Genomic DNA, 27,551 nt, shown 5'->3' with positions numbered 1-27,551 from the left:
TGAGGACAGCACTTCCCTTATCCAGCATCTAGCCAGCTGAAACTTTATCACTTACTAGTCTCTATAATATATTTGAAAATTATATGTTGACTTCTTTTATTACTAAAGCCTTAAACTATTATTTAAATATTTTATTTAACTTTTTATGAATTCACATTTAGGTAAGTTTCTTCAAAGCTAATATTGTGATATATTTTACAGAATCCTATATTATCAGCTACTATTGTTATTGTAAGTTAAGTACTGGGGAGGGGGGCAAAGCTTTTTAAAATACACATTTTGTACCTTTGTAAGACAAGCGAACCAAGGTGGGAAAAAATGATGCATTTACAATGTGTTATAAGTTAAACTAACAAAACCTAACACTTCTGCTTGGCTTAATCTAGCAGTTAAAAGTGAAAGTATCAAATCAAGCTTACTCCAATTCCTCTTATTTACTGAATACTTACTTATAACAAGGGCTATGTAAGCACTTTGCACACACGATTAACAATCCTTACAATCATCCTGGAATATAGCAGAATTAGATTTTACTTTCAGAGAAAGCATTATGTATAAAAAGAAATAAGAATTCTTTTGCAGAGGGAGCTGTTGTCATTTATAAGAATTTTTTTTAAGATTACTTATTTATTTGACAGAGAGAGATAGCACATGCGCACAGTGAGTGAACATGAGTGAGGAGAGAGGCAAGACGGGGAGCAGGGAGCCTGATGCAGGGCCTGATCCCAGGATCTGAGATCATGACCTAAGCCAAAGATAGATACTTAACCAAGTAAGCCACACAGGTGCCCCTAAGATCTTTTTTTAAGAGATAAATTTGAGCAGTGAGGCACCTGGGTGGCTAAGTTGGTTAAGTCTCCAACTCCTGATTTAGGCTAAGGTCCTTATCTCAGGGTCCTGGGATTAAGCCCTGCCTCAGGGTCTGTGCTCAGCAGGGTGTCTGCTTGAGGATTCTCTCTCCCACTCCCTTTGCCCCTCCCCACTTGCCCTGCCCTCCCCCATTCATGCACATGGACTTGCTTTCCAAAATAAATAAACAAATCTAAAAAAAAAAAAAAAGATAAATTTGAGCAGGCTTGTTTATAACCAATTATTTCTTCCAATAACTAGAAAGCCAGTTTGGTGGGTGAAAAACACAAGAAATCAAAACTAGGAAGAAATCAGGAAAAATGGGTGATCTTACAAGAGAAGAAAAATATTATTAAAAATATATATACATATAAAGATAAAATCCAAAGGGATTTAATCCAATTATTCAAAAGAATATCTATCTCCCCCAAAGGAGGATAGCTGGACATTTCACATGATGGCAAAGTCCCCCCAGAACAGGCACCCTCAGAGAACCACTTTGGAAGTTATCTGACCTTTCTGACTTGCCCTCAGAAATCAGGCAGCATTATTCCTGCCTCATCCCAGATTTAACAGGAAGGGAATCATACTGTGATATAGCACCATCACAAGGCACAATCATAATGCACGATCATAACGTGCAATACCAACTAGATGGAAATATTTGCAGGTATCTTTAAAAACCTACCACAACTGGTATGTAGAATATTAAAAAGTACATTAAAAGTACAAGAATATCCCACATTCATAGGTGGGAAAACTGGACATTATAAATACGTCATTTTTCTCTAAATACATGGATAAATCCAATGCAATTCCCAAATTCCAAACAAGATTGTATATGGACTTTGACAAGCAGATCCAAATTTCATATGGAAGACTAAAGGGCCATGAACAGCCAAAACACTCCCGAAAAGGGAAAAATGGAAGCACTATCCTACCAGATATCCAGCCATATCATAAGGTTGTCTTAATTAAGATAGTGTGGAACTTGATGGAGAAACAAACAAACTGACCAGTGGGATAGAAAGACCAGCAACAGACACATACATAATATGGAATTGTGATATGTAAATAGAATTGTAGAAATCAGCTAATAGTGTGAGACAACTGGTTTTCCAAATAGAATAAGGGAAATTTTATTTGTATCTACTTCGTATCACCAATTTCAGATAAATTAAAGACTTAAATGTTAAAAGCAAAATATTTACAACATTTTTAAAAAATGTTTTAGGGGCACCTGGGTGGCTCAGTCAGTTAAGTGGCTGCCTTCAGCTTAGGTCATGATCCTAGCGTCCTGCGATCAAGTCCTGTATTGGGCTCCCTGCTCAGCGGAGAGCCTGCTTCTCCCTCTCCCTCTGCCTGCAGCTGTGCCTACTTGTGCTATCTCTCTGTCAAAATAAATGAATAAAATCTTTTAAAAATATATAAAAAAATGTTTTGGAAAATATCTTCTTGATCTTAAAATAGAAAGTATTCCTTGAATAAGACACCTTAAGCATGACCATAAAACAAAAGACTGAAAAATTAGAGTATGTTTAAATTAAGAATTCCTTTTCAACAAAGATGCTCTAATGAAAGTAAAAAGATAGTTCTTTTCATATATATCTAATAATGAGAAATCTAGAAAAGCCATTGTAACTGTTCAGGAAACTATCCAAAAAATAAGTTTTACACAAACTAGCAAAGAACTAGCCTATCCAGAAAATTCAGAGCATATATGAATAAAACTAAACAAATACTTACATCTAAAAACAGTTTCAATCTCACTCTTTTAATGGCACACATAAAGCTTGTGCCAGATGGAGATCAATAATGTAAATATACATATATTCTTTAATCAGTAAACACTTTGATTATAGCCATTGTCTCAGGAAAATAAGTGATTTTTACTGACCTACTGAACAGTGGAAGATGGTTAGAAATCCTAGTCATAATAATCTCATTGACATTTAACATGCTTAATACCATTCAATAAACACTGAATCTTGCTGAACACCAGGTACTGTGGGATACACAAATAGCAGAGACACAATCCCTGATCTTTAGGTCCATAATCTAGTTAGCAAGCAGTAAAATACATATATAAAGAGGTAAGTCAAATTTCTATGAGACCTCGTCAATCTTTTTTTTTTTTTCCATCTCCACTATCTCTGTAATCTCTCCTAAAGGATCTCTTGCATTCATTTCACTCTATGCTGATCTATTCACTACACTGCAGCTATAGAAACCTTTTTGAAATGCAAGAAGACCAGAGATGCACTCTTTGGAGAAACAAACCACTGTAGAGATTCAGAAACACCAAGCACAGGGCTAAAAGAGATGTATGTGAAACCTTGCACTAAACAATGACACCCTAGCAACCTTCACTTAGTCTGTTTCTATAAATGAAAAGTGTCTACTTGCCCCAGGAGAATGAGGATTCTTCTTTAGAAAACTAAACCAGAACAAACCTCCAGCTACTGGTATTTGGAGGTTCCTCCAAGGAAAATGCCATATTTTGCTTACTCTTGCAATTAAAGATTAAAAAAAGAGAGAAAGCGAGCAAAGAGCAGAGGAATTAATTATCAAATAATTTAAATTTCCCACCAGGTGGCTCAGTTGGTTAAACATCTGACTCTTGATTTCGGCTAGGTCATGATCCAGGTCTTGGGATCCATACAGGACTCCGTACTCAAGTGGGGGTTTGCATTCTCTCCTCTTTACTCTGCCCCTCCCCATTGTTAGTGCATGCTCTCTAAAATAAATAAATAAGTCTTTAAAAATGATTAAACAAATAAATTTCCCAGAACTAATAAAGAACATAAGTTTTTAGATTCAAAGAGTCCAACACAAAGCACACCATGATCAAATTTGAGAACACCAGGGATTAAACAGATTACAAAAGCTCCCAAAGAGAAAAATAAAAATTGGGAAATCAGGTATCAGCTTTAGCAAGAGCTACACTAAAAAACCTTTATATCTAAAAGAATTCCAACTAGAATTCTATACCTACTGAAATTAGTAATCACATGTGAGGAGAAAAAAGGTATTTTTCAGACTCATAACATAAAAATTTACCTCCAAGATACCCTTATTTAGAGACCTACTAAAACATGTACTCCAACAAAACAAAAGTAATCCAAAAGTGAGTAAGACATGATATCCCGGAAAATATGGACCCCACACAGAAGAGCAGCTGAAGGAAATCCCAGAACAATCCCATGCAACAAGCCTAGAAAGTAAATCCAGATTGGGACTGGGAATACGGCTATAGGAAAGAGTCTTCAGTATAAAGAATAGAACGTAGTAAATCCGAGCATATGAAAATTATTACTGGTAGCATGTAGCAGAGATGCGGAACATTTAAAAAATTAACTACAAATACACAGAAAGCCAGTAAAGAAAAAAAAAAGAGAGAAAATGAGAAACAACTATTAACTTCATAAAAAGCAAAGACTATACTATTTTACCATTTGGCTTGGAAGGAAATAATATCTTCATAAACAAAATAATGAAATACTGATTTATAATTTAACCCAAAATTACACTACATGTAACTGTATAAGAGGAAAGGAAGTACAAAAGCAGAGTAAAAAGCTAGAGCTCCAAGAAGAGATAATGCCGCAAGAAGAGATAATACCTGAACCTGATTGAGAAATACTAGTCTACAAATGATATTAAGGAATAAAGAGATAAATGCCAGGGAAAATGGTCAAAATGATTAAAAGTGGTTTCTTGCAATTAGGACTTGGAGATGGAAAAGGGTAAGGTAAAGCCTTTTAACTTTATTTGGCTTTTCACCATGTAAATACATGATTTTCTAAAATTAATTTAAAATAATTAATATTTGTTATTAAAAAGCCAGTAGCTGCAAAAAAGATTTGCAACACTATGTTACTGTAACTGTAGTATAGATAGAAGAACAATACCTTAAATGACTAAAAACTCTTGCAAAAGACAACAACATAATACATGCAGGAGACAGGAACAGGAAATTTACAAAAGAAATACTACTATCCAAGGCACATATGAAAAAAAATTTCACCATTCAAAGCAATTAAAGAAAAACTCTAGATAAAAACAACAAAGCAACTAGTAATCAGCAAAATTTTAAGAAATGGGTAATGGTTGTAAGGTTTTTGGAAAATGTATTGATTTTGAGTATAAGCTGATTCATTGTTTCTGGAGGAATATAGTAATATGAATCAAAATCTTAAAAATACATATGACATTTGATTCAGTAAATCCTGCTAAAAATGTACCCTTAAAGAAAGAGTTACAAATATGCATAAAAGGATCCAACCACAGGGTATTTATTTTAGCAAAATTTTCTTAAGATTGTATTTTCCATACTGATGAACTAGAAACAATGTAATAGCCTTACCTGAACTGTACGTCCCGCATTGATATGCTCTTCATGCAACTTATCCCAGATTCTGCACCTTTGATACTATACAAAAGAGAAGAAAGGTACAGGTTGGTTTTTTTTTTTTTAATTACTACACTTATTACTTCTAGTTACCACAAAAATCCCTACTCACCTAACCAAACTTAAACATACTAGCTCAAAGTTATTGACTTAATAGTGTCAGTTAATGGTCCAATGATAATATGAGTAGGAAATTTTTGAAAACATCACCTAAAAAATTCTGGCAAATGGTAAAACAAATAAAAATCACTAGATACAATTTACTTTACTGAAAAAAGGCAGTGTGCTCAGTCTTGCAAATTCTTTGGAGATGAAAAAAATAATGAGAATGTAAAAGAATAAAAAATAAAGATTAAGAGGGTTGATGAGATATTGTTACTATTTACCAAGAATTTTAAAAAGTTTGTCAATGATAGTGTCAAGGATTAAAAACTAAAATCTGACTTTGAGAAAAAGTAACATTGATACTGCAGACTAGAAAGTACACAAAAATGAGAATGAACACTAAATATACATTCTTTAGTTTTTACCAAGGCAGTGTTTAGCCTTCAGGGTTTCAACCAAGAAACTTGATGAGCAGGATAACGGAAAATTCTTCATTTGACAGGAACCATAGCAAAATGTGATAACATTATAGCACAATATTTATGTAGAATACAAACATCAACACCAAACATCACATACTATTTTTGGTTTAAATAAAAAATCCAAACAATCAATATGTTAGTAGGTGTTCAGTGTATCATTGGTATACTACATGTCAAAAGAAGAAAAAAATCAACCTAGAAATACTGTGAAAGGACAGAAACACGAAAATGTCCCATATAGGGGTGCCTGGGTGGTTCAGTCAGGTAAGCATCCAACTCTTATTTCAGCTCAGATCATGATCTCAGATCATGATCTCAGATCATGATCTCAGGTCATGACATCGAACCTCCCCACCATGGGCTCTGTGTGGAGTCCATTTGAGAATCTCTCTCTCTCCCTTGCTTGTGTTCTCTCTCAATCTCTCTCTCTCTCAAAATAAATAAACAAATCTTAAAAAAAAAAAGGAAGTCCTTCAGGCTGATGTAAAAATGGAAGAGAAACCTGGCCCTACACAAAGGAATGAAGAACACTGAAAATGGTAAATATAAAACATTTGGCCGGGGTGGGGGGGAGGGGGCGCCAGGGTGGTGCAGTTGGTCAAGTGTGGAGACTCTTGATTTTCAGGTCATGATCTCAGGGTCATGAGATCAAGCCCCACATCAGGCTCTGCACTGAATGCAGAGTCTGCTTAAGACTCTCTCCCTCTCTCTCTCTGCCCCTGCCCCCATTCTCTCTCTATAAAACAAGTAAAATCTTTAAAAAAAATTTTTTTCCTTATTTTTTAAATCTTTTTTAAAAAAAAACTCTGTTTCAAACAAAAATAACAACAATGTATTATTGGATACAGAAGCAAATTATATGACATTAACACTGTAATAAGACCCTGAGAGAGGAAAGTATATTATTATAAGGCTCTTATACATGAAGTGATACATAACAAATCAATGAGGCTGATTAGGTTTGATTTTGTACCATATAACTTGTGCTTCATACCTAACCTGAACAGTCCCTGCCACTCACTTTCACACTTAATTATATGTCACTACTATTCTCTGAATTATTTCTTAATTTACTTCCTTAATTGGACTGTATACTTCCTAAGGATTAGAAACCTAATTTAAATTAAAAAAACAACAACTATTTTTTATGAACTTTTCAGTGCCAACAATAAAAGACAGCAAACACCCAAACTTATTTATTTCTTATAATTAATGACTTCCCTTCTCATTAAGCCTGGAAGACTGAACACAAGCATTTATCTCTGCTCTTTTCTAAAACCCAACAAAAATGGCAATGAAGAACTTTAAAAGGTATACATTCACAAGAGTCATGAAAATACAATAGAAAATATCAGTTGACACGAAATTTTAACAAAATTTTAGAAGCTGGTAATTCTAAATTCTAAAAATTTAGAAGCTGAAAGACATGTTGCATGACTTAGAAGATCTGAGAAAGCTGCACCATGAGGCTGCAGAAGGGGTGAGTGGTGTGTGAGAGGCAGTGAGTGACAAACCAACAGCCACATGACTACTCCCTAAAGACTCAGTGACCAGAGGTACCAGCTACCAGGGAGTCAGAAGGATGTGTATGGTGGCGCAGAAGGCTTGGTTGAAAGTTTGTCTAAGGGAGAGGTAGTCTACCAAGTGCTCTCTCTACAGGCCCATGCAACTACACTGTCCCAATCTTCACAGAAGAACACATTCCAGAAGAGTATCTGGTGGTTCCCCATTAAAACAGAGTTTTCACCTGCTCACCCCTCCAGGTGTAAGACCCCACCTACTTCCTGCTACGCACACAAATACCTTCCAATTAGCACTCTTAAACATCAACAGCTCACCAAGGAATGCCCATAATACTGCAGGCTGACACAAAGAAGAGAGGAGGAAGGCAGGTGGGGGAAGAGAGAGAAAGAATTAAAAAAAAAAAAAAAAAAAAAAAAACCACTCAGGGAAGACAGATAAAGAGGCAGATAAAAACTTCAAAATCAAATCACCAGAGAGGTGCCATGATATTACATCCATGAAACAAGAACAGGAGGATTCTCTTTAAAAGAAAAAAAAAGAACTGACAGAAAAAAGAACACAGCAAAAATACAACTCTAGTTATTTCATCTTAGCTGGAATGTGGATGTAATAGCTGAGGTTGGAGCTGCTATTTTACATGCAAGAGAGAAACAAGTTGAAGATCAGAGAGCAGGATAAAAAGAGCCTGGGTCTTTAATGACTGCTGAGCTGCCACTGCAGCCCCGGAGTGCCTCTGTAACTATGAGCGGTTAAAAATAAAAGCAAAAACAAAAAAGGTCTATCTGATTTAATACACTATTTTGGGGTTTTCTGCCACTTGTATTTTAACTATATACTAACACAGTACATGCTACACAGTAAGTTTTCTCCTAGCCCTACAATATGAAACAAAGAAAATTATGTTCCAAGCATGATCTTGTTTCTATTAACTATGCTTAAGCCTATCTTACGTTAGCCGAGAAAGCTGAATGCTAACACTTCAAATTTCAGCACTGTGTTCTAATCAAGTCTATCATGTGTAATAAAATGTAATGCTGAAGGACCTATGGAATACAGTCCCAGGTGTGCACAGCACACTACTCTCATTGTTTTCGGATGTTGCAGAATCACTCCACCAAGGCTTACCTTCAATTTCTCTTCAGTGTGACTTTCTTCTTTTAAATTCATATTGGATGACTGACGGCTAACATAATAAATATTTTATCTTTCTACACCCTTCCCCCAGGAAGAATATGCCTTTTTTAAAGTGAGGCACTGTCAAACACCTGGAGTCCAAACCTAGTTCATAATTCTTTTGTCCACAGTGAACACAGCAGTTTTTAAATGTTTTTGCATTGCCATAAACTATTAAAATATGTTATCCAAGCTTATACACATAAAAAGTCACTTTCATAGTAAAACTAGAAATCCTAGAGATAGTATAATGACCAAGAGTACTGAATAAAACACAGATCAGCATGAGTTTGCTTAGCTTCAGACATCACTTATATAAATTATAATTATTCTGAAATTGTCTAAAAATTTCACATTAAGTAAGAATTTCACAAAATGCTAAAGGAAAAATGTTATGGCAGAGAAATATCAATATAGCTCTGGAATAATATTCTTATGAAGTTAGGCACAACTAATCAAATCAATAATACATCCTTGCCTATCCCCACCTTCCTTGTTCCCAGGGTTCTGGCTTTTCCATTGATGACTGACTGGGTGGTATGTGTGGCTAGGATCTGAGGGTATGACTGCAGACACTTTATACAGAATAAGTATAAGAAAAGGGAAATTTAAGACATGCCAAACCCCAAAGGTAATATAGGGCAATAAAGGAAAGAAACGATCTTAACAGAGCATAGTCCACCTATGTCTAGGTTTCAGAATCAATTCATCTGCCAAGTTCTAGTCATCTCTGTAACTGAGCACTTTGATATGAGCTCAGGACTTTAAAATACACCTTATCAACCTGCCACCCAGATATGATCAACCAGAGTAAACAACTCGATTTCTTTTTTTTTTTTTTTTTTTTAAAGATTTTATTTATTTATCTGACAGAGAGAAACCACAAGTACACTGAGAGGCAGGCAGAGAGAGAGAGAAGGAAGCAGGCTCCCTGCTGAGCAGAGAACCCGATGCGGGGCTCGATCCCAGGACCCTGAGATCATGACCTGAGCCAAAGGCAGCGGCTTAACCCACTGAGCCACCCAGGCGCCCCAACAACTCAATTTCTATATTGTTACAGTGCTAAAAGAATGAGCCCTCCTCATTAATCAAAGCATGGCGCCCTGTAATTTGTTTCTGCTTATGACAAGACTAACCAGTTTACCAGAAAACTCCTCTACCCTAGAAAGTCACAGAACTTATTGCTTACGAATAAAGAAAAACTTAAGAGATGACAAAATAGCAATCTTGAATTCTAGATAGCTTCATATTTGCTTTAAAATTTTCTTAATTAATTTTCTTAATTAATCTTAATATTCCTGGTGCTTATTTTCTATACTTTTTGAAAAGATTTAAATACTAGGAAGACAAATGGTATCTAAGGGGAAAATAAAAGCTGACACTTCTTAGTTATATAAGGTACTCAGGTGAGGGTGATAAATATTGTTTATACTGAAAGGCTTAATGACCACTTCCACCCCACCCCCCACCACAAAAAATTAATGGAGGGCCACACAGCTTAAAATTTTGGGGGGGGGAGGTCTTTTTGAAGGAGCAAATCCCACTGACTATCCTACAGCAAATAAAACAATATAATCTGCCAAGTCAATGCTCAGTAGTAAACCCTATGTTCCCATGAATGCCACAACTATTCCATCAAATGCTGGGCAGTCCAGTTTCTATGCCACCTTCACCATGATCCAGCAGACTAGTTCTTTCTCACCTATTACCTAAACAAATCCCCCTATGGTATTTCTCAATTTGGGGCTTTCCTCAAAGGGAAGAAGTCAATTTGGGAAATTCCCTCTTTCACACAATGATTTACCTCTTTATTCTATGTGCACCTGAAGAGGATAGGAGTTATTGATAGACACCAAAGTTCAAAAAACTAGCCACAGGATTAAGGAAATTAAGGCAGGCCCATTAGCCAAAGTTCACTGCCTTCACATTATGGTGCACTATCAGACAATTTGTATTTTAATTAACTGCCCCGTATGTCAATATGTACAACTTAAAATATGTACAACCTAAATCCCTCCCTAAAATAGGAATAATACCAGATGTAGTTGTAAAACAAAAACCCAGATGAAAAAAAAATGTTACTAAATCAATAGGATATGGATGTTTTACCAAAGCCTCTTATCTAATATTCTAAATTTGGCTGAAATGCACAAGTATAAATCAGAATTTGCAACTGCTTCTTGTGGTAGAAAATGAAAACCAACCCACCTTCTCAATATTTATTTGGTGCTTTCTTAGCCTCTCCAGGTCTGTTGGGATTACTATCTTAATGAATTTCTGTATAGCTGGTTCAAGACGGCGTAATTTCACTTTTTCTTCATCTTCAGACATCCTTAAAAAATGCTGTCACTTCTATTTGCAGTGACTGTCTTCTACACTCACATAGAAAAACCTAAAAGGGAAGTATGTAAGAATGTTTTTAATCAGTTTCTATTATTTTTAAAAACCAACAATTAGTTAATTTTATAATTTATTCTAAATATATATTCAACTTAATTCTGAACTTGAATGACTTTTTTATTTTTTATTTTTTTTAATTTTTATTTATTAATTTTTTTTAAGATTTTATTTATTTATTTGACAGACAGAGATCACAAGTAGGCAGAGAGGCAGGCAGAGAGAGAGAGAGAGAGAGGGAAGCAGGCTTCCTGTGGAGCCCAATGCGGGGCTCGATCCCAGGACCCCGAGATCATGACCCGAGCCGAAGGCAGCAGCCCAAACCACTGAGCCACCCAGGCGCCCCTTGAATGACTTTTTTAAAGAAATCTTTTATTTTGAAACTTTTTTCTTTCTACAGATGAATATGCACTTTAAAATGTTTAGAAAATATGAAGAGGATAAAATAAAATCAATCATCTCCTCACCCACAGTTAACTACTCTTTCCATTTTGATGTATGTCTTTCCAGGCCCTTTTCCAAATAAGAATGTATACATTTAAATACTTTTTTTTAAATTTTTAAACTGAGTTTACTGTCCAAGTTTTCATTTCCCAATGTGTCTTGGACAATCACTAACCTTTTTTAAAAAAGATGTCAGATGGCAAAACTAGAAGAAAAAATTTCATAACATTTCTGCTTTTATCAAACTCCATTTCTAACCTCTTAATGTAACTATGTAATTATATTCTTCAAATATATTATAACATCATATGCAATTCTTCTCACTGATGTCCTTTAAACTGCCTCCTCCCTTTCTTACAAAGTGATTAGTGTTGTCCAAAATCAATACAAATAAACAGTTAACAACAAGAGCTGGAATAAGAACCCAGGATTCCTGAGAGTACAATCAAATGTTCTTTCTAATTAGCCAACAGTTTCCTATCACTGTTCCAGAATGTCCAAGAGTATGCCTTTGGGGTCAGAGTAGGTGAGGGTAGAGGATAGCAAATGAGCAGGCTCCAGGACCCCATCCCTGCTTCAACTGGAGAAAATTTACTTATATCGATTTCATATTTGAGCATATTAGATTTTACATCAGTAAAGAGCTTCACTGCTTAAGTAAGCTTAAAAACCACTGTTGTACAACCTTGCTTTCATGCCATCTCATTAGCCCACAACCTCTCCTGTATTTTAAAAAAAGAAAAAAAAATGACTATGTTAATCCCACTGGGTTATGGGGTCTTAAACCAGGGTCCACACAGACAGAGGTTCACAAATATACTTTGTGGACTCCCTGAATCTTTATGAATAATTGTGAATGTATTTTTGAGTTCTGTCAGAGAATAGAGTCCAATGACTTTATGATATTAAAAAATTGCTTTTATGGTATCACTGCAGAAGCATTAAGAACTATAAATCTAAATAATGCTGAAACTTTCACAGTTGAAAATCTTGAAGTGCTGGTTATAGAGAGTATCTCATCAACTTAGTAAGTTCATTTTTTTTTGTTTAAGTTTTATGTTAAGTCTGTTTAAGCTTGAAAGCAAAAAAGGGAAATCTCCATACACCAAAGATAAAGAGAGTTCAACAGCTACAGTAGTGAGTGGGAAATGGAGATACATACAGAAGTTCATTGCCGACAGTCCACAGACCCAACAAAACAAGAAAATTCATAGCTAAGGGACTACAGATAGTAATCAAAAAAAAAAAAATTAAAATAGGTACAGTTGGAAGGAATAGAATCCTTTTAAATATTAGATAATACTACAAAATAGTACCAGGCTAATCTGAGAAACCAAGTACAAATTGAGAAACAAAAACATCAAATATGTGTTAAACAATAAACTATGTAGCTGAAGGGAGAATTATTGATTGGAAGATATCAGTCAGAACACAGAGGAATAAAGAGATGAAAAACATAGAAGATAAAATGAGTAGCTCAATAACAAATAGGAGTCCCATAAGAGAAGAATAAGGAAAGTGGTGAAAAGGCATTATTCAAGAGAACATGCTGAGAATTAAGATGCAAGACCTCAAATCGAAAATGCACATAAGCCCCAAGTGGCATAAATTTAAAAAAAAAAAATTTACCACCACATGGAAGGGAAATTACAGAATGTGAAGGGCAAACAAACCAAACAAAAATTTAAAAAAGGCAAACCAGAGATAAAATAAAGCAACAAAAGCAGCAAACTTTTCATCAAAGCAAGGTTATCAAAAGACAGGAATATCCTCAAAATGCTGAGAGAGTTGATATATGGCCAGGTAAATTATTATTCAGAAATGAAGGCAAAATAATCATTTTCAGACACAACAGTTGATAAGCAAGTTTTCTCTTTTAAAAGAACTACTAAAAGGCACACTTTAACGATAAAATAAACCCAAAGGAAATGAAAGCCCAGGAGGTAGGAGTATAAAAGTATACTATTACCAGGTGCATATATGAAAGAATGAAAGACGAAAGGATTTATTTTGAATACCCTGATTAAATATAATACAAATCTTTCCATGTAAATGACTGTTTTTCTATAATACATCTTTTATAGCAGCATATGTTACATTACATAGTTGCTCCATAATTTATCTATTGTTGGCTATTTAGGTTGTTCCCAATTTTCCACTATTATATACTGTACTACAATGTAATTACCCTTACACATAAATTCATACTACCATCTATGTTTCTTCAAAATAAATAATTAGAAATCAAACAGGTACACACATTTTTTTAAGGCTTTTGATACCAAATATCCCAAACGGTTGTGCCTGTTTACGTGCCCACTAGCAGCATATCAAAATATCCAAGATCCATATTCTCACCAATATGTGGTACTAGCACTCTCCTAGACATTCAAAAACTGTGTCCCATTATTGTTTTAGTTTGCATTCCTTAAATTACTGGGAGCATTGATTTATTAGCCATTTACATTTCTTATGAATTACTTGCTAGTGCTATGTATCTATTTTACTATAGGGGATATCTTTTTCTTATTATATTTAACATATAATAGACATAAATTATTAATTATTTGTCTCACAATGTTCCCAGTTTATCACATTGCTTGCGTTTTTTTCTACCATGCAGGTTATATCCTATAGGAAGGTATCTTTTTATCTACCACCGTTCCTTTTCTTTTCTTTTTAACCATACATTTTTTTAAAAGATTTTTATTTATTTATTTGACAGAGAGAGATCACAAGTAGGCAGAGAGGCAGGCAGAGAGAGAAGAAGGGAAGCAGGCTCCCTGCTGATCTTGATCCCAGGACCCCGGGATCATGACCTGAGCCAAAGGCAGAGGCTTAACCCACTGAGCCACCCAGGCGCCCCCATACATGGTTTTCAATAGATGCTGATGGAACTAAAATATTTCTTCACAGATCCTTTCTTCATCATTTCTAATCCCATCACTCCAAATAATGCAATATGCATAGCACCTTATAATTGTCTTAATTAGGCTGCTTTTAAACTCCTTCCCCTTTCCAATTTTTCCTCACACATTACCACCAATTAATATACCAAAAACACGATTTGCAATATGCTACTCCTCTGAACAAAAACCTTCCTAGAGTTCCCTATTACTGAACAAGAAAATACAATGTTCACAGATTCACACAATCTAAGTATTATCACCCAATCTCTACTTTTGGCTTTGCAGTGATGCTCCCTCTATCCAGATGCCCTTTTACAGGCATCATTTATGTATCATTTGATATACAACTCTAATGATTTTTCTTCTCCTCCACTAACCAGTTTATAGTATACATAGCAAATCCCAATTATTAGATATTTGACTTATTTGCACTATTCCCCTACACTATGATGATATATTTTTTCAGTTCCAAAAGTGATGTTTCCAGGTCAGAGTTATGCATGATTCTGCCCCTCAGCTTTCCGTGTCCAGGGAAAACCTACTGACTCCTAAGGACCATCTAGAAGACCTTCTGCCCCAAGAACCTCCCAAGAGACTTTTCCAACTCTTGGTCTCCTTCTGGCCAGTATTTTTTTCTTCTCTCCACAATTTCCATTTCTATAAAATTATAATAAAATGCCTATAAACACTAAAATGAGAACATAACATTCAAATAATTGCATAAATCGTGATGTTACAGAAAGTTGGACAACAGTAGTTTATAAGTTGTTAAAGGAAAGTATGTAATCCAACATACAAAATGTGTTGTTAAAATTAACTGAAAAACAGGCATTTCAGCATTTCTTGATTTTTCAGTCAAAAAACTGGAACATTTTTCTGATAGAAATAAATGACAAAAATGAAAAATACATTTACATTAACATCACGACTGTGTAAAATAAGCCCACGAAAAAGACAAGACAAAACATACAAAAATGCCTAATTTCCCAAACTTCTGTAGAGTTGATTTCCTTGTTAACTTTTTTTCAAAGTGTAATGGAATATCTGAGGTGATAGAATTGTTCTGTGTCATGACAGTCTGGGTGATAGATACACAATTATATGCATTTGCCAAAACTCACAGAACTGTGTATTACAAAGAATGAATTTTTGAAAACTAAAAAACAAAAACAAAATGTAGAGAAACACAAAATGGAACACAAACTAATAAAAACAAAACCATATTACCAATGAATAGCATAACCATACTGAAAGTAGGGGAAGAAAATAATCTAGGTAACTCTGGGAAACATTATTTTAACTGGATACCATTAAGCTAAGGACAAAAAGAACTACACACAACTGTATTCTAATTAGCAAATTTGTTTTTTATGGGCATATGGGTTAGAAATCGTGAAAATCCTTTATATGAGAGTTGAGCAAATAAAATATTCTGTAGAACACGAAAGCCAGATTTCTGTCAAAAGAAGTAACAAATAAGGGGCATGACTAGGATGAACCCTGTGGTGTTCGTTTACAAATGGAACTTTCAGAATGAATTTTTATTTTTAAAAATATATATACACAAATATATGAATACATATATACAGATAAATGCAAAAACAAATCTTCGTGTATGCATGGGTATATGTGTGTGTGTATATGTATATCCATGGAATATGTGGATACACATGTGCAAAGCTAAGAAATATATATATATTTATAAATAAATATAATGAATATAAATAAGTAAATAGTCTTTTATAATTACATAAATAATATATATGTAACATGATCTATAAAGGACAAATATTTATAAAAATAAATAATACATATATTTATACTTAATTATATTCATGTCTTCTGCCAGGAACCACAAACAATTATACTCCAGTAGCAATGAGCACACCTAGTCCCTTGATCTTGATGTTTAAATACCACTCTTCAAAAAAGGAAACCATGGGCCCTTGGAGGAGTGGAGGACTGCAGGGCTGGGACAGAGACAACACAAGACAAGCCTGGAACATCTTATGGTGCCAGCAAGGAAGGAAGTTCTCAAAAAGTGAAGGAGCCTGTCAAAAGGAAACAATCTGAAAAAACTCCCAAGGGCCAAAGCTGGACAACTAGAGACACAATATAAACACCGAAAATTACCAACAGTAAAATAAATGAGTCCATACTGATGCAAAAATAAATAAATAAATAAATGAATAAACAAATGGGCAAGGGGCAGCTCTTCCTCACAGAACTCCAATTAATAAAAGGAGGAGGAACAAGGGAAACAGAAAATCACCATTAGAAGATCAAAGTAATAATCACTGAAGGCAAGATCCACCACTGGATGGTAAAATCAACAAGTTAAAGTTTGAGGAGAAACAAGATATTTGCATAGTTTAGAAACTCTCAAGATATCGATTCATTTCAAGGGAAAAGTAGTAAATACACAGCGGAGAATCCTAGCAGACACCACCTTGACCAAGCGATCAATATCAAAAGCAGTGTATCATAACATGAACCCCTCATATGATGAACTGAGAAGGGTACATCCACTTTTGTGGGATCAACAAAAATGCATAACCTTAATATAATCATAAGGAAACATCAGATAAAACTTGAGGGACACTCTACATTATAACTGACTTCAAAAGGGTACTTCAAAAGTGTCAAGGGGAGGAAAGACAAGAAAAGACCAAGGAGTCAACTATTTCCAGTTAAATGCAATACGGGACCTTAGAGTGGATCCTGGAACAGAAAGAAAAGGACATTAGGATAAAAAATTATGAAATATGAAAAAATGGTGGTAGCTTGGTGAATAGAATTGTACCAATGATACTTGCTAACCTTTTATAATTGTACTATCGTTATGTAAGGCGTTCACTTTAAAGCTGGAGAGAACTGTATTACTTTTGCAACTTCTCCGTAATTGTAAACCTATTTCAAAATAAAAATAAAATAAAAAGGCTTTCTAAATATGTCTGAATTGGTGTTTGAGAAAACAGCTCAAACATTTTGAAGAACTGCACTAACACTTGGCGTGGGTCAGGGTGCCGGGTGCTCTACAAACCACCCTTTAGGGCTTATAACTTCTATCAGCTGAGGACCACGGTGCTTACAACTATCTGCTGAGTACCATTAGTACTCCTGTTTCCCGTGAGGAAAAAGGCCTAGGAGGTTTACTGTATTAGATTGTTTATAAATAAAGAGCCCCATTTCTCAGGAAAAAAGTCCCAAACTGCCCGCAACCTTCTGCTCCCCCAAAAGCAAGGAACACCGTCTATCGGCCTAGAGATCCCACATTCCTCCAGTGGTGGCCCCGAATGTCCTCAAGCTCGTCTTCCTTTGCTTCTGACTGGCAGACGGGGCACTGACTTCGGAAAGAAAAGTACTGGCCCCCGGTCCTCCCACACGGTCTCCTAAGCCCTCCGATTCAGAATTTATCTAGGAGCGAGTCAGAGGCGGGACCATCTCCAGAACCACGTCCCGGTCTGGCTGCCAGGAGACTCCGACCGGTCCTCCCCTCACTGCCCCCGAGCCTCGCGTCACCCCTCGCAGTGTCGCCCACAGCGCCCCTGGGCCACAAGCACCAGACGCCCCCACCGGAGAACGGATGCATGGGCGGTCTCGGGACCAAGCCCCAGGGCGACCCTGACGACCTAGGGCCCACGCTGCGTCACGGGCAGGGTTGGTGCAGGAAACTTTCCCACCCCGCGACCCCGGCAGGCCGCCGCGCTCGCCCTGTCGGCGGCCTCCCAACACCCGCTTTGAAAAGAGCGTCCAAAAACGAAACCGCCACTTCTCGGAGCCGGGAGGAACCCTCAAAGCGCTCGCACTCCGGACCGGATGCGGGGCTTCCCACCGGGCGCCTCTACCGCCCGCGGGCTCAGCGCCCAGCCCACAAACCCCGTCAGGGCCTGACGCCCCCGAGACAGCCTCCCGCAAACCCCTTACCTCCCGCCGGGGCGCTCGAGGCCGCTTGGTGTGCACGGCGCAGGCGCGGGTGCTACGGGGCGGGGCGTCGTGAGGGGCTGGCCGGGCTGGACCACGCCCCCTCCTGGCCCTTTTGGGCCCCAACGGGTGTGACACCGACGCTGTGATGACTTCCCACCGCGGGAATGATTTAAGAAAGTGATCCTGCTTTATGTTGTGGGGTTGCAACCCTGGAGCCAGTAGGAGAGAGACCCACAATCACCTTTTAGGGCTCTGTATTGTTTTCAGTACGACATAATTCACGCATGCATAGCTTTCTACATTTTGCAAAGTTTTTCTGTCCATTTTCCTGTTCTAACAGGAATTTTATTGGCGGGCTGGCCGTGTGTTCTAAGCTTTTTACACATGTAGAAACTGAAGCTGAAAGGTGGTGCCTGCTCCCATTCCGTTCCCCAAAAACCTGTGAGATGGACAGGACACAAGTCTTACAGCTGTAAAAGGCACAGAAATTGAAGCTCAAACAAGTTGTGATTTCCCTCCCCACCAAGGCTGGGGGAGTCCTTCATGCCACTGTCCTTATTCCAATTTTACTGATGACGCTGAAGTCAAACAAGAGTTTGAAGTGACTCACTCCAGTTCAGCCAGTTAGTAACAGAGTTGGAACTCCACAGACTTATCCTAATTTCCTCTCAAGCGCTTCAAGTTACCAGCGGCTACAAATGACCAAGCAGAGGACTGGTTTTGATGCCCTGTCTGGGTCACATGATCTGACTTGCAGACCCACCCTTTCTTACGTGTTTGTGAATGTTCGGATGACTTGTTTAGAATGTATCCCCTGACAGTATTATCCAAAGAAGTCATAAAGATGTTCAAGACACAGCTCAGGAAACTCAGGTCTTAAGGTCTCCCGGTGGAGTGGGAGTACAGGTGGAAATTGTAGACAAAGGAATATTAGGAGCCTGTGAGAAAGTCTTAAAAAGCAATTTCTAAACTAAAGCAAAAAAAATATATATATATAAGCAATTTGGATATTCTTTGTGGGTATAATGAATGTTGATGTTTGTTTTACTCCAGGAATGAAAGACTCATAAATGTATAATTTTAAGAAGAAATATTAAAGTATTATGCCATGTCATGGGAAGATGTTCTTCATGTAAGGGTCAATTAAACAAGATCTTTTGAAATGGAGGTCATTCAAAATAAGTTCTGAAAACCTACCTCAACCACAGTGGGGAGATGTGGCACTCAAGGACTCTAAATTTGAACCTAGCCTTTGGGCTGTTATCTGTATGTTTGCTATCATTTAGGTGTGTCAAGGTAGCAGGATAAAGCTTTTTAATCTAACAGTTTGTTAGCTTGACTTATAATCGCTAAATATTTAAACATACAATGTGTGGAACCCTTTGTTTTCATGCCTGGGAGCCCTGAAGTTGTCAGGCAGGCCTGCAGGTACCAGCCAACATTTTCCCCAGGTCCTAACTGAAATGGGAAGACAAAACTAAATAAAACAGTAAATATATATATATATATATATACATATATATATAATTTTTTTTTGAAAGAAAAGGGGGAAAACATCTCTTTAGATATTAGGATTGCTTTCTTGGAAAACCCAAAGGAATGAATTGAAATCTAAACGAAGTTCAGTAAGAGAGAGAGAGAAATAGCCTTCCTAAATTGCCTATCTTAAAACGTATTGGAAGAAAAGACCACATTCGAAGTAGTAGAATCAAGTTTGTGTTTATAAGAAATTACAGGACCTATTTGAAGAATAAGAATGATAGCTAGGGGTGCTTGGGTGGCTCAGTCAGTTAAGTGTCTGCCTTTGGCTCAGGTCATGATCCTGGTGTCCTGGGTTCAAGTGCGGCATCCAGCTCCCTGCTCAGTGGAGAGCCTGCTTCTCCCTCTCCCTCTGCCTAACCCTCTGCCTACTTGTGCTTTCTCGCTGTCTGTCAAATGAATAAATAAAATCTTAAAAAAAGAAGAAGAAGAAGAAGAAGAAGAAGAAGAAGAATAGCCAAATGGAGTGAGTGCAGAGGAAGAATTTCAAAGGGGCATGAGGAAACTTTGGGAGTGATGGATATGTTCATTATATTTATTGTGGTACTAGTTGCATGGGTTAATACATATATCAAAACTTGCCAAACTGTACACTTTATTTTTTAATGCCTTTTTTAAAGATTTATTTATTTGAGAGAGAGAGAGAAAGCACACGCCAGCAGGAGAGGAGCAGAGAAGAGAGAGAGAATCTCAAGAAGACTCCACGTTGAGCCTGGGGCTCAATCCCTCAACCCTGAGATCAAGACCTGAGCCAAAAACCAAGAGTCAGATGCTTAAACAGCTGAGCCACCCGGGAGCCCCACAGATTGTACACTTTAGAATATGTGTATGTGTGTTTATTGAGTGTCAATCATATCTGAATAAAGCTGTTTCTTGAGAAAACATATATATTAGTATTTGCTTAGAACCTAGCACAGTTCTTGGAACATGAAAATATTGAAAAAAACTAAGAAAATAATAGATACTCACTATATGAATTAAGAAATATTTTTTTAGTACCATTGAGTATAAGGAGAACCTGAGAATCAAATTTAGATTTGGCACCATAATATAGACTTCTGAGGTTATTGTCCCAGTCCAGTCCTTTTCTGGGAAATGCCTCTCCCCACCAGATGTGTGTGCTGTCAGTTATGAGCCTCTCGCAGCCATTTTGTACAAGCCTGATTGCAAGCCCTGGACCACAGGTCCAGGAGCAGACACCCACCTCAAACCAGAACAAGATACCTTTCCCAGGAATATGGGGTTGGGGCTAGGATTCTAGCCTCAGGTTGACTGGTTTCTTGAAAGAAGATGCTCACAGCAGAGCTCTTAGTGACCCTGTTTTTCATTCCATAGACTGGTAAATTAGAGGAAGCCATGCTGCTCTTAAGATCTTATTTGTAACTGTGTTAAGATGAATATAGGTATGTCCTAGTTCATGGTGTTAAAAAGTTTTTTTTGTTTTCTTGGGGGGGGTGTATTTTCTTTTTACTACAGGTCATGTTCAAAAAACTTGTTTTTTTTTTTTAAAGATTTTATTTATTTATTTGAGAGAGAAAAAGAGAAAGCAAGCATAAGTGGTGGGAGGGGGAGAAGGAGATGGAAAGGCAGACACCCTGCTGAGCAGGGAGCAAGCCGCAGGGCTCAGTGGGCTCAGGACCTGAGCTGGAGGCAGATACTTAACCTACTGAGCCACCCAGGCGTCCCTCAAAAAACATTTAAAAGCCACTATCCTCACTAGATTTTTTCTTGAGCCATGAATTATTAAAACACCTACTGCAGTTCTGAATGCATTCTATTTCTTTGTGCATTCTATCATTCCAACCATCTTGGGAACTGAGATAAAGAAAGGTTAAAAATAAAGTGATAATAGTGGTTACCTCTGGGATGGCTTTAACTGGGAGAGGGCATAAGGAGCTTTCTAGGGTGCTGGAAATGTTCTATATATTGACATGGTGTGATTACATATGTGAAAATTCATCAAGCTGTAGACCTAAGAGCTATGTACTTTAGGTAAGTTATCCCACAATAAAAAAGGAAAATAAATAAAGAGCTAGCAATTCTTGATTTAAAACAAACAAAACCTCCTAGCAAATGAGGAAATAGATCCTTCCTTAATATTATTTCTATTACCTCTCTCTGAGATAGTGGTGAATTAGCAACAGTAATCCTTACCCTTGTTAAAACCCTTCATCCATTTGAAAATAAAATAAAAAGCCATGAAAGAGATAGAGAGGGGAGGGAGGTGAAATGTACACAAAAAAGAAACCGTTTGGAGCACATTCAAATTCCTGGTTCCAGCTGACTTTAATACTTAACCTTCTTGATTTTCTGCTTTACTATCCCCAACCACCACCACCACACACGTGTACACACACACACACACACACACACCCCACATCACCAGTTTGTTCATGTATATTACCGTCATAGAGACCTTGTATCAAACCAAAAGGAGTAAACTCTGTGAGCATACAGTAACTCTGGAATTCTCCACTCATCAACCATTCACCACTTAGGAATTTGATAATCATTTCACATGTACAATATCTTAAATGCCCAGACATCTGCCTAGAAAGTCCCCTCCACATTCCAGTTTTTGTTCTTTCAATTACCTTAATTATTCTCAAAACTTGGTGTGCCCTGTTGCATAAGGTAGTATTTATAAAACCATGCTTGATGGACCTTATAGGCAATGTAAACAATTTTCAAGGGTAATTTTGTCACTAATTTTTGCTTTATTCACCGACATTGATTCCTCATAGCCACACCTCTCACTAGCCAGCTCACCCTTCAAAGATGTAAATTTCTATTTGTAATGACCATGGTGATATCAATAGAGATGTTAAAAGATTTAAGTTCCCTAGTCAGCTTTCTATAAAAGACCAACCCTGCACGCCCTCCTTGGTAACTGTGTTGGGACCCCTCTTACTCTTGAGAGCTTTTTTTCTGTATCTTCACTTAATAAACTTCTACCGCTTTACTCACAAACAAACTCAATAAACATACTTAGCATTAGAATCATATTAAATGTTATTTAAACTTTGGCCATTTTCAGGGAATCTTGAATTTTATATTATCATGAATGTCAGTTAAAATCACATGATAGATGGAGTGCCTGGGTGGCTCAGTTGTTAAGCATCAGACTCTGATTTCAGCTCAGCTCCTGATCTCAGGGTTGTGAGATTGAGGCCAGCATCAGGTCTTTATTGGGTGTGGAGTCTACTTAAGAATCTGTCTCTCTGCCCCTTCTCCCATCTCTCTCCCCAAAAAATAAATGAATAAATAGCTACATAAAGAAATACATATCATAAAATATCATATGATAGATATACAGACAAGCAACTTGATAGATATTCTGCATGGTGCAACCTTGATTTCTAGCTCCCATTTCTATCTCCCACTACTCCCCTTCACGCATCCTGTGCTCTAATCAAATTAAACTCCTTGATATTCTTCATCCCAATTCTTTCCCCAATCCTGCACGGTATCTTCCATATGAAATATTCTCTACCAGTTGCCCCTCCTTCTTTGCTCATCCTACTCATCTTTCCATGTTCACCCCAAAGGTGACCTCTCCCCATATTTCTAGAATTTTCCAATTTAATGCCTACCTCCTCCAAATACCTACCTTAAAATCTGATCTTCTTGTGATAAGTCACTGTCTCCATTTTATTACAGTAATTTAGTATGTGTCTCGTCACCATCTTCAATGCTTTTCAACCTTTTCCTTGTCAGGGCACAAATAGAAGATGATGATATTTATAAAACAAAACTAAGGAAGTTGCTCTTAGCTTCTGCCTTGTGGCCCAGTTACCCTGGAAGCTAGGGAAGTTAATGCCTCTACATGCCTATAACACATTCAAGCACAGGGGTTGAGACGTGGTCTTGTCCCACCGTAGAATATATGTCCCCTGGTTCCACATTTGAGGGAAATCATTTGTTATTTGTCTTTCTCGGTTAGACTTATTTCACTTAGCACAATACCCTTTAGGTCGAAAACAATTGAAAAAACAAACAAACAGACCTATACAGACAGAGAACAAACTGACGTTTACCAGTGGGAAAGGGAGGGTGAAGGGATGGGCAAAATGGTGAAGTCAAATGGGAGACTCAGTGTCCAGTATGGAATGAGTTCGTCACCAGCGTAAAAAGCACAGCATAGGCAATGTGAGCAATGATCTTGCAGCAGTGTCATATGGTGATGAATGGTAGCTATGCTGGTGAGCAGGGCACAACCTATAACATGTTGAATCACTATGTTGTCCACTTGCAACTCACGCAACATTGTGTATCAACTAGACTCAAATTTAAATTTTTATTTTCTGCAAGAATATAAGCTCCCTGAGGGCAGGATCCCTGTTTGCTTATCCACCCATAGATTGTAGTTCAATGACTAGTACCTATAATAAGTGACTAATTGAATAAATCTCAAAGCTATTTGTTTGTTTTTACAGACTTCTGAGAGCTTCTAGTTTCAGCTCCATCATGAAAAGAACTTGAAAGTCATCCCTCCCTTCCTTGTAAGAGGAACAAAGCCAAACTGTTAGGTGAAGTGCAGACTTGTGTGACAAGGAGAAGCTCCTGGGGACAGCAGTCTTTGGGAGGACCCCACATCTGCATGGGTCTTACCTCTAGGAAAGTCACCAAGTTCTGTAGCCAAAAAAACAAAACAAAACAAAACAAAACAAAAAAACTCCTCCTGTTTCTGGCAGTAAAAACAAACCATTTGAAACACACCCAGGGCCTTCTCCACAAAGACCTTCTCTGTAAAGGAAAAGATTTAGCCTGATACTTCCAGGGTTGGGGGTTGGAGGTGGGGGGGTGGAGATGAGAAGTTCCCTAACTCTCCCCTCTTAACCTTCCTGTCTCTCCTAAGGTGGGGTAGGGGAAAGGTTGAGAAACACTTGTGAAAGTCACAGCCAAAGGACGTAGACCCACCAAAAGACTGAAACTTAATTGTAGGATTATAGGATGTTCCCTTCCCCCACACCTGACCACCACCCTACCACTCCAATGTAATCATAGTGGATTACAGCTTAAAGAGCAGACAAGGTGCATCTCTATGTAAGAAGTTTTTAGGAAAATTTTAAAAACAAAAATACTGTAAGAAATTGAAGCCTCTGATACCTACTGGTACAGCACACATTAAATATGGCTTAGTTCTAGGCAGATTAACACAAAACTTCACAGTAAAAGCCTATTTACCTCAATTCCTACTACCTGATACATCATGTCTGGCTTTCATCAAAATATGGCAAGGGCTATTAATAGGCAAAAGAGAAATACAGTTTAAAGAGACAAAGCAAGGATCAGAAGCAGACTCAGATACAACATAGTTTCTGTAATGATCAGATAGGGAATTTAGAATAAGTATGATTAATATGGCAAGGGGCTTAATGGGACAAGCTGACAACATGCAAGAACAGATGGGTAATGTAACCAGAGAGATGGAAACTCTAAGAAAGAGTCAAAAGAAAATGCCAAGATGATGAATGCCGTTGATGGGCTTGTCAGTAGACTGGACATGGTCCCAAGGAAAGAATCAGTGAGGATGAAGATACATCAGTAGAAACTTCCCAAACTGAAATGCAAAGAAAAAAACAGAATGAGAAGGGAAAAAAAAAAAAGAAAAAGAAAAAGATGTCACAAGATGTAATATACACTCATTGGAATACCAGAAGGAAAAGAGAAAGAGAATGAAACAGAAGAAATATTTGAAGTAATGGCTTTTTCCAAAATTAATGACAGACACCAAACCACAGATGCAGAAAGCTCAGAGAAAACCAAGTAAAAGAAATGCCAAAAAATCTATACCTAGTTATATCATATTCAAACTCAAAAAAAGGAAAAATATGGCGGCACCTGGGTGACTCAGTGGATTAAGCCTCTGCCTTCGGCTCAGGTCATGATCCCAGGTCCTGGGATCGAGTTCTGCATTGGGCTCTCAGCTCAGCAGGGAGCCTGTTTCCTCCTTTCTCTGCCTGCCTCTCTGCCTACTTGTGATCTCTGTCTGTCAAATAAATAAATAAAATCTTAAAAAAAAAAAGACTCTTAAAAAAAAAAAAGAAAAGGAAAAAAAGAGACTTAAAACAGAACCCTGATTGGGTGCCCACAAAACAAATCTATCTGTGCAACTTCACCTCCCTCAGAACCTTGTATAGCCCTAGAGGCTGGGAGTACTGCTAAGAGACTACCCAAGGGGAGAATGTATAAGAATAGATATGTCAGGGCACAGGTGTGGCTCAGGTGGTTGAGCATCTATCGATCTTGGCTCAGGTCATGGGACCAAGCCCTGAGTTGGGCTCTGAACTCAGTGTGGAATCTGCTCGAGAGTCTCTCTCTCCATCTCCTTTGTGACGATTGCTAGAAATAAGTGAATAAATAAGTAAATAAATAAAATCTTTTTTAAAAAATGGGTGTATGTCGAAGTCCTATCTCCAGGCTGTGGTTAAAAAATAAAAGAAAGAATGTGGAGGGGCGAGGGATTGTGCTCAAGAAGGTTTCAGGTCACAAGACAGGCATCATGGTGGGTTTGTACAAGATGGTGTTAGTCTGGTTCACACAAGTTATATCCGAATTCTCATCAAAAACCATGCAAGCAAGAAGAGAGTAGAGGGAACTATCTGGAGGTAAAAACAAAACAAAACAATAAAACAGAAAACTAGAATTTGATATTCAGCAAAATTATCCTTTACATACAAGTGAAGACAAAATGCTTTCTCAAATTCTCTCCCCATCCCCACCTCCTGCAAAAAGAGGGAATTCAGTTCTGGTAGATCTGCTCTGTAAGAAAACGTTAAAAGAAGTTTTTCAGGGAGAAAGAAAATGATATTGATCATAAATTTGGATCTACATAAAGAAAGAAGAGCCCAGGAGAAGGAATAAGTGAAATTAAATAAAATCTTATACTTTTCTTATTCTTCACTGACCTAATAGTTCAAAGTAATAGTAACAATGTATTAGATAAAATAAATGGTGGCAATATTTTAAGGAATAGGAGCGAGGAATTGAAAAATATTCTTTTTGGAAGGTACCTGCACTACACATAGAGTGATATAGTGTTCTTTGAAGGTATACTTAGGGGTGCCGGGCTAGCTCAATCGGAAAAGCATGTGCCTCTGGATCTCAGGGTCCTGAGTTCAAGCCCCATGTGGGGCCATAGAGATTACTTAAATAAATAAAACTTTTAAAAAATGAAGGTATATTTAGTTATAAATATATATTCTAAACTCTAGCATGATCACTGAAAAAAGTTTAAAAAGAAATAGAATGGATGTACAAGAGAAGGCAAAAAGGAGTAGGGGAGAAATAAGTGCAATAAACAGAAAATAGTTACAAACACGGTACATATTAAACCAACTGTATCTGTAAGCACTTTAACATGAATGCTCTGGATATACCACTTTTTGGGTCAGTGTGATTATCAATGTAAACAAAAAACAAGATCCAAGTATATGTTTTCCACACAAAACCCATCTTAAAGGGGCGCCTGGGTGGCTCAGTGGGTTAAGCCGCTGCCTTTGGCTCAGGTCATGATCCCGGGGTCCTGGGATCAGCAGGGAGCCTGCTTCCTCCTCTCTCTCTGCCTGCCTCTCTGCCTGTTTGTGATCTCCCTCTGTCAAATAAATAAATAAAATCTTTAAAAAAAAAAAAGCCATCTTAAAAATAAAGACACAGAAAGGTTAAAAGTAAAAGGACAGAGAACAATAAACCATGCTAATACTAATCAAAAGAAAGCAGAAATGGCTATTTTAATTTCAGGCAAAGCAGATTGCAGGACAAGAAAAATTAGCATCAATAAAGAGGGGC

At 37.3% G+C, this 27,551-nt stretch overlaps 1 protein-coding gene across 5 annotated transcripts in view; it reads right to left on the bottom strand.

Annotated features, from left to right (window-relative positions):
- Positions 1 to 23,485, bottom strand: part of STX17 (syntaxin 17) — a 63,559-nt gene extending 40,074 nt beyond the window's left edge. The window contains exons 1-4 of one of the 5 annotated variants that reach the window (XM_082696798.1): positions 18,222 to 18,316; positions 10,753 to 10,936; positions 5,216 to 5,281; positions 3,439 to 3,586 (exon numbers count right to left, since the gene is read on the bottom strand). In XM_082696798.1, coding sequence (XP_082552924.1) covers positions 3,439 to 3,586; positions 5,216 to 5,250 — 183 coding nt within the window. In that variant the 5' untranslated portion in view covers positions 5,251 to 5,281; positions 10,753 to 10,936; positions 18,222 to 18,316. The other 4 variants (XM_082696799.1, XM_082696796.1, XM_082696795.1 and 1 more) reach the window with 4 other exon arrangements.
- Positions 23,486 to 27,551: the final 4,066 nt, after the last annotated feature.

Source organism: Mustela nivalis (genome assembly GCF_964662115.1).
Source record: "Mustela nivalis genome assembly, chromosome: 13".
In the NCBI taxonomy this organism is placed as follows: Eukaryota; Metazoa; Chordata; class Mammalia; order Carnivora; family Mustelidae; genus Mustela; species Mustela nivalis.
Note: the sequence above shows the minus strand (reverse complement) of the source record. Positions and strands in the feature narration are given on the sequence as shown.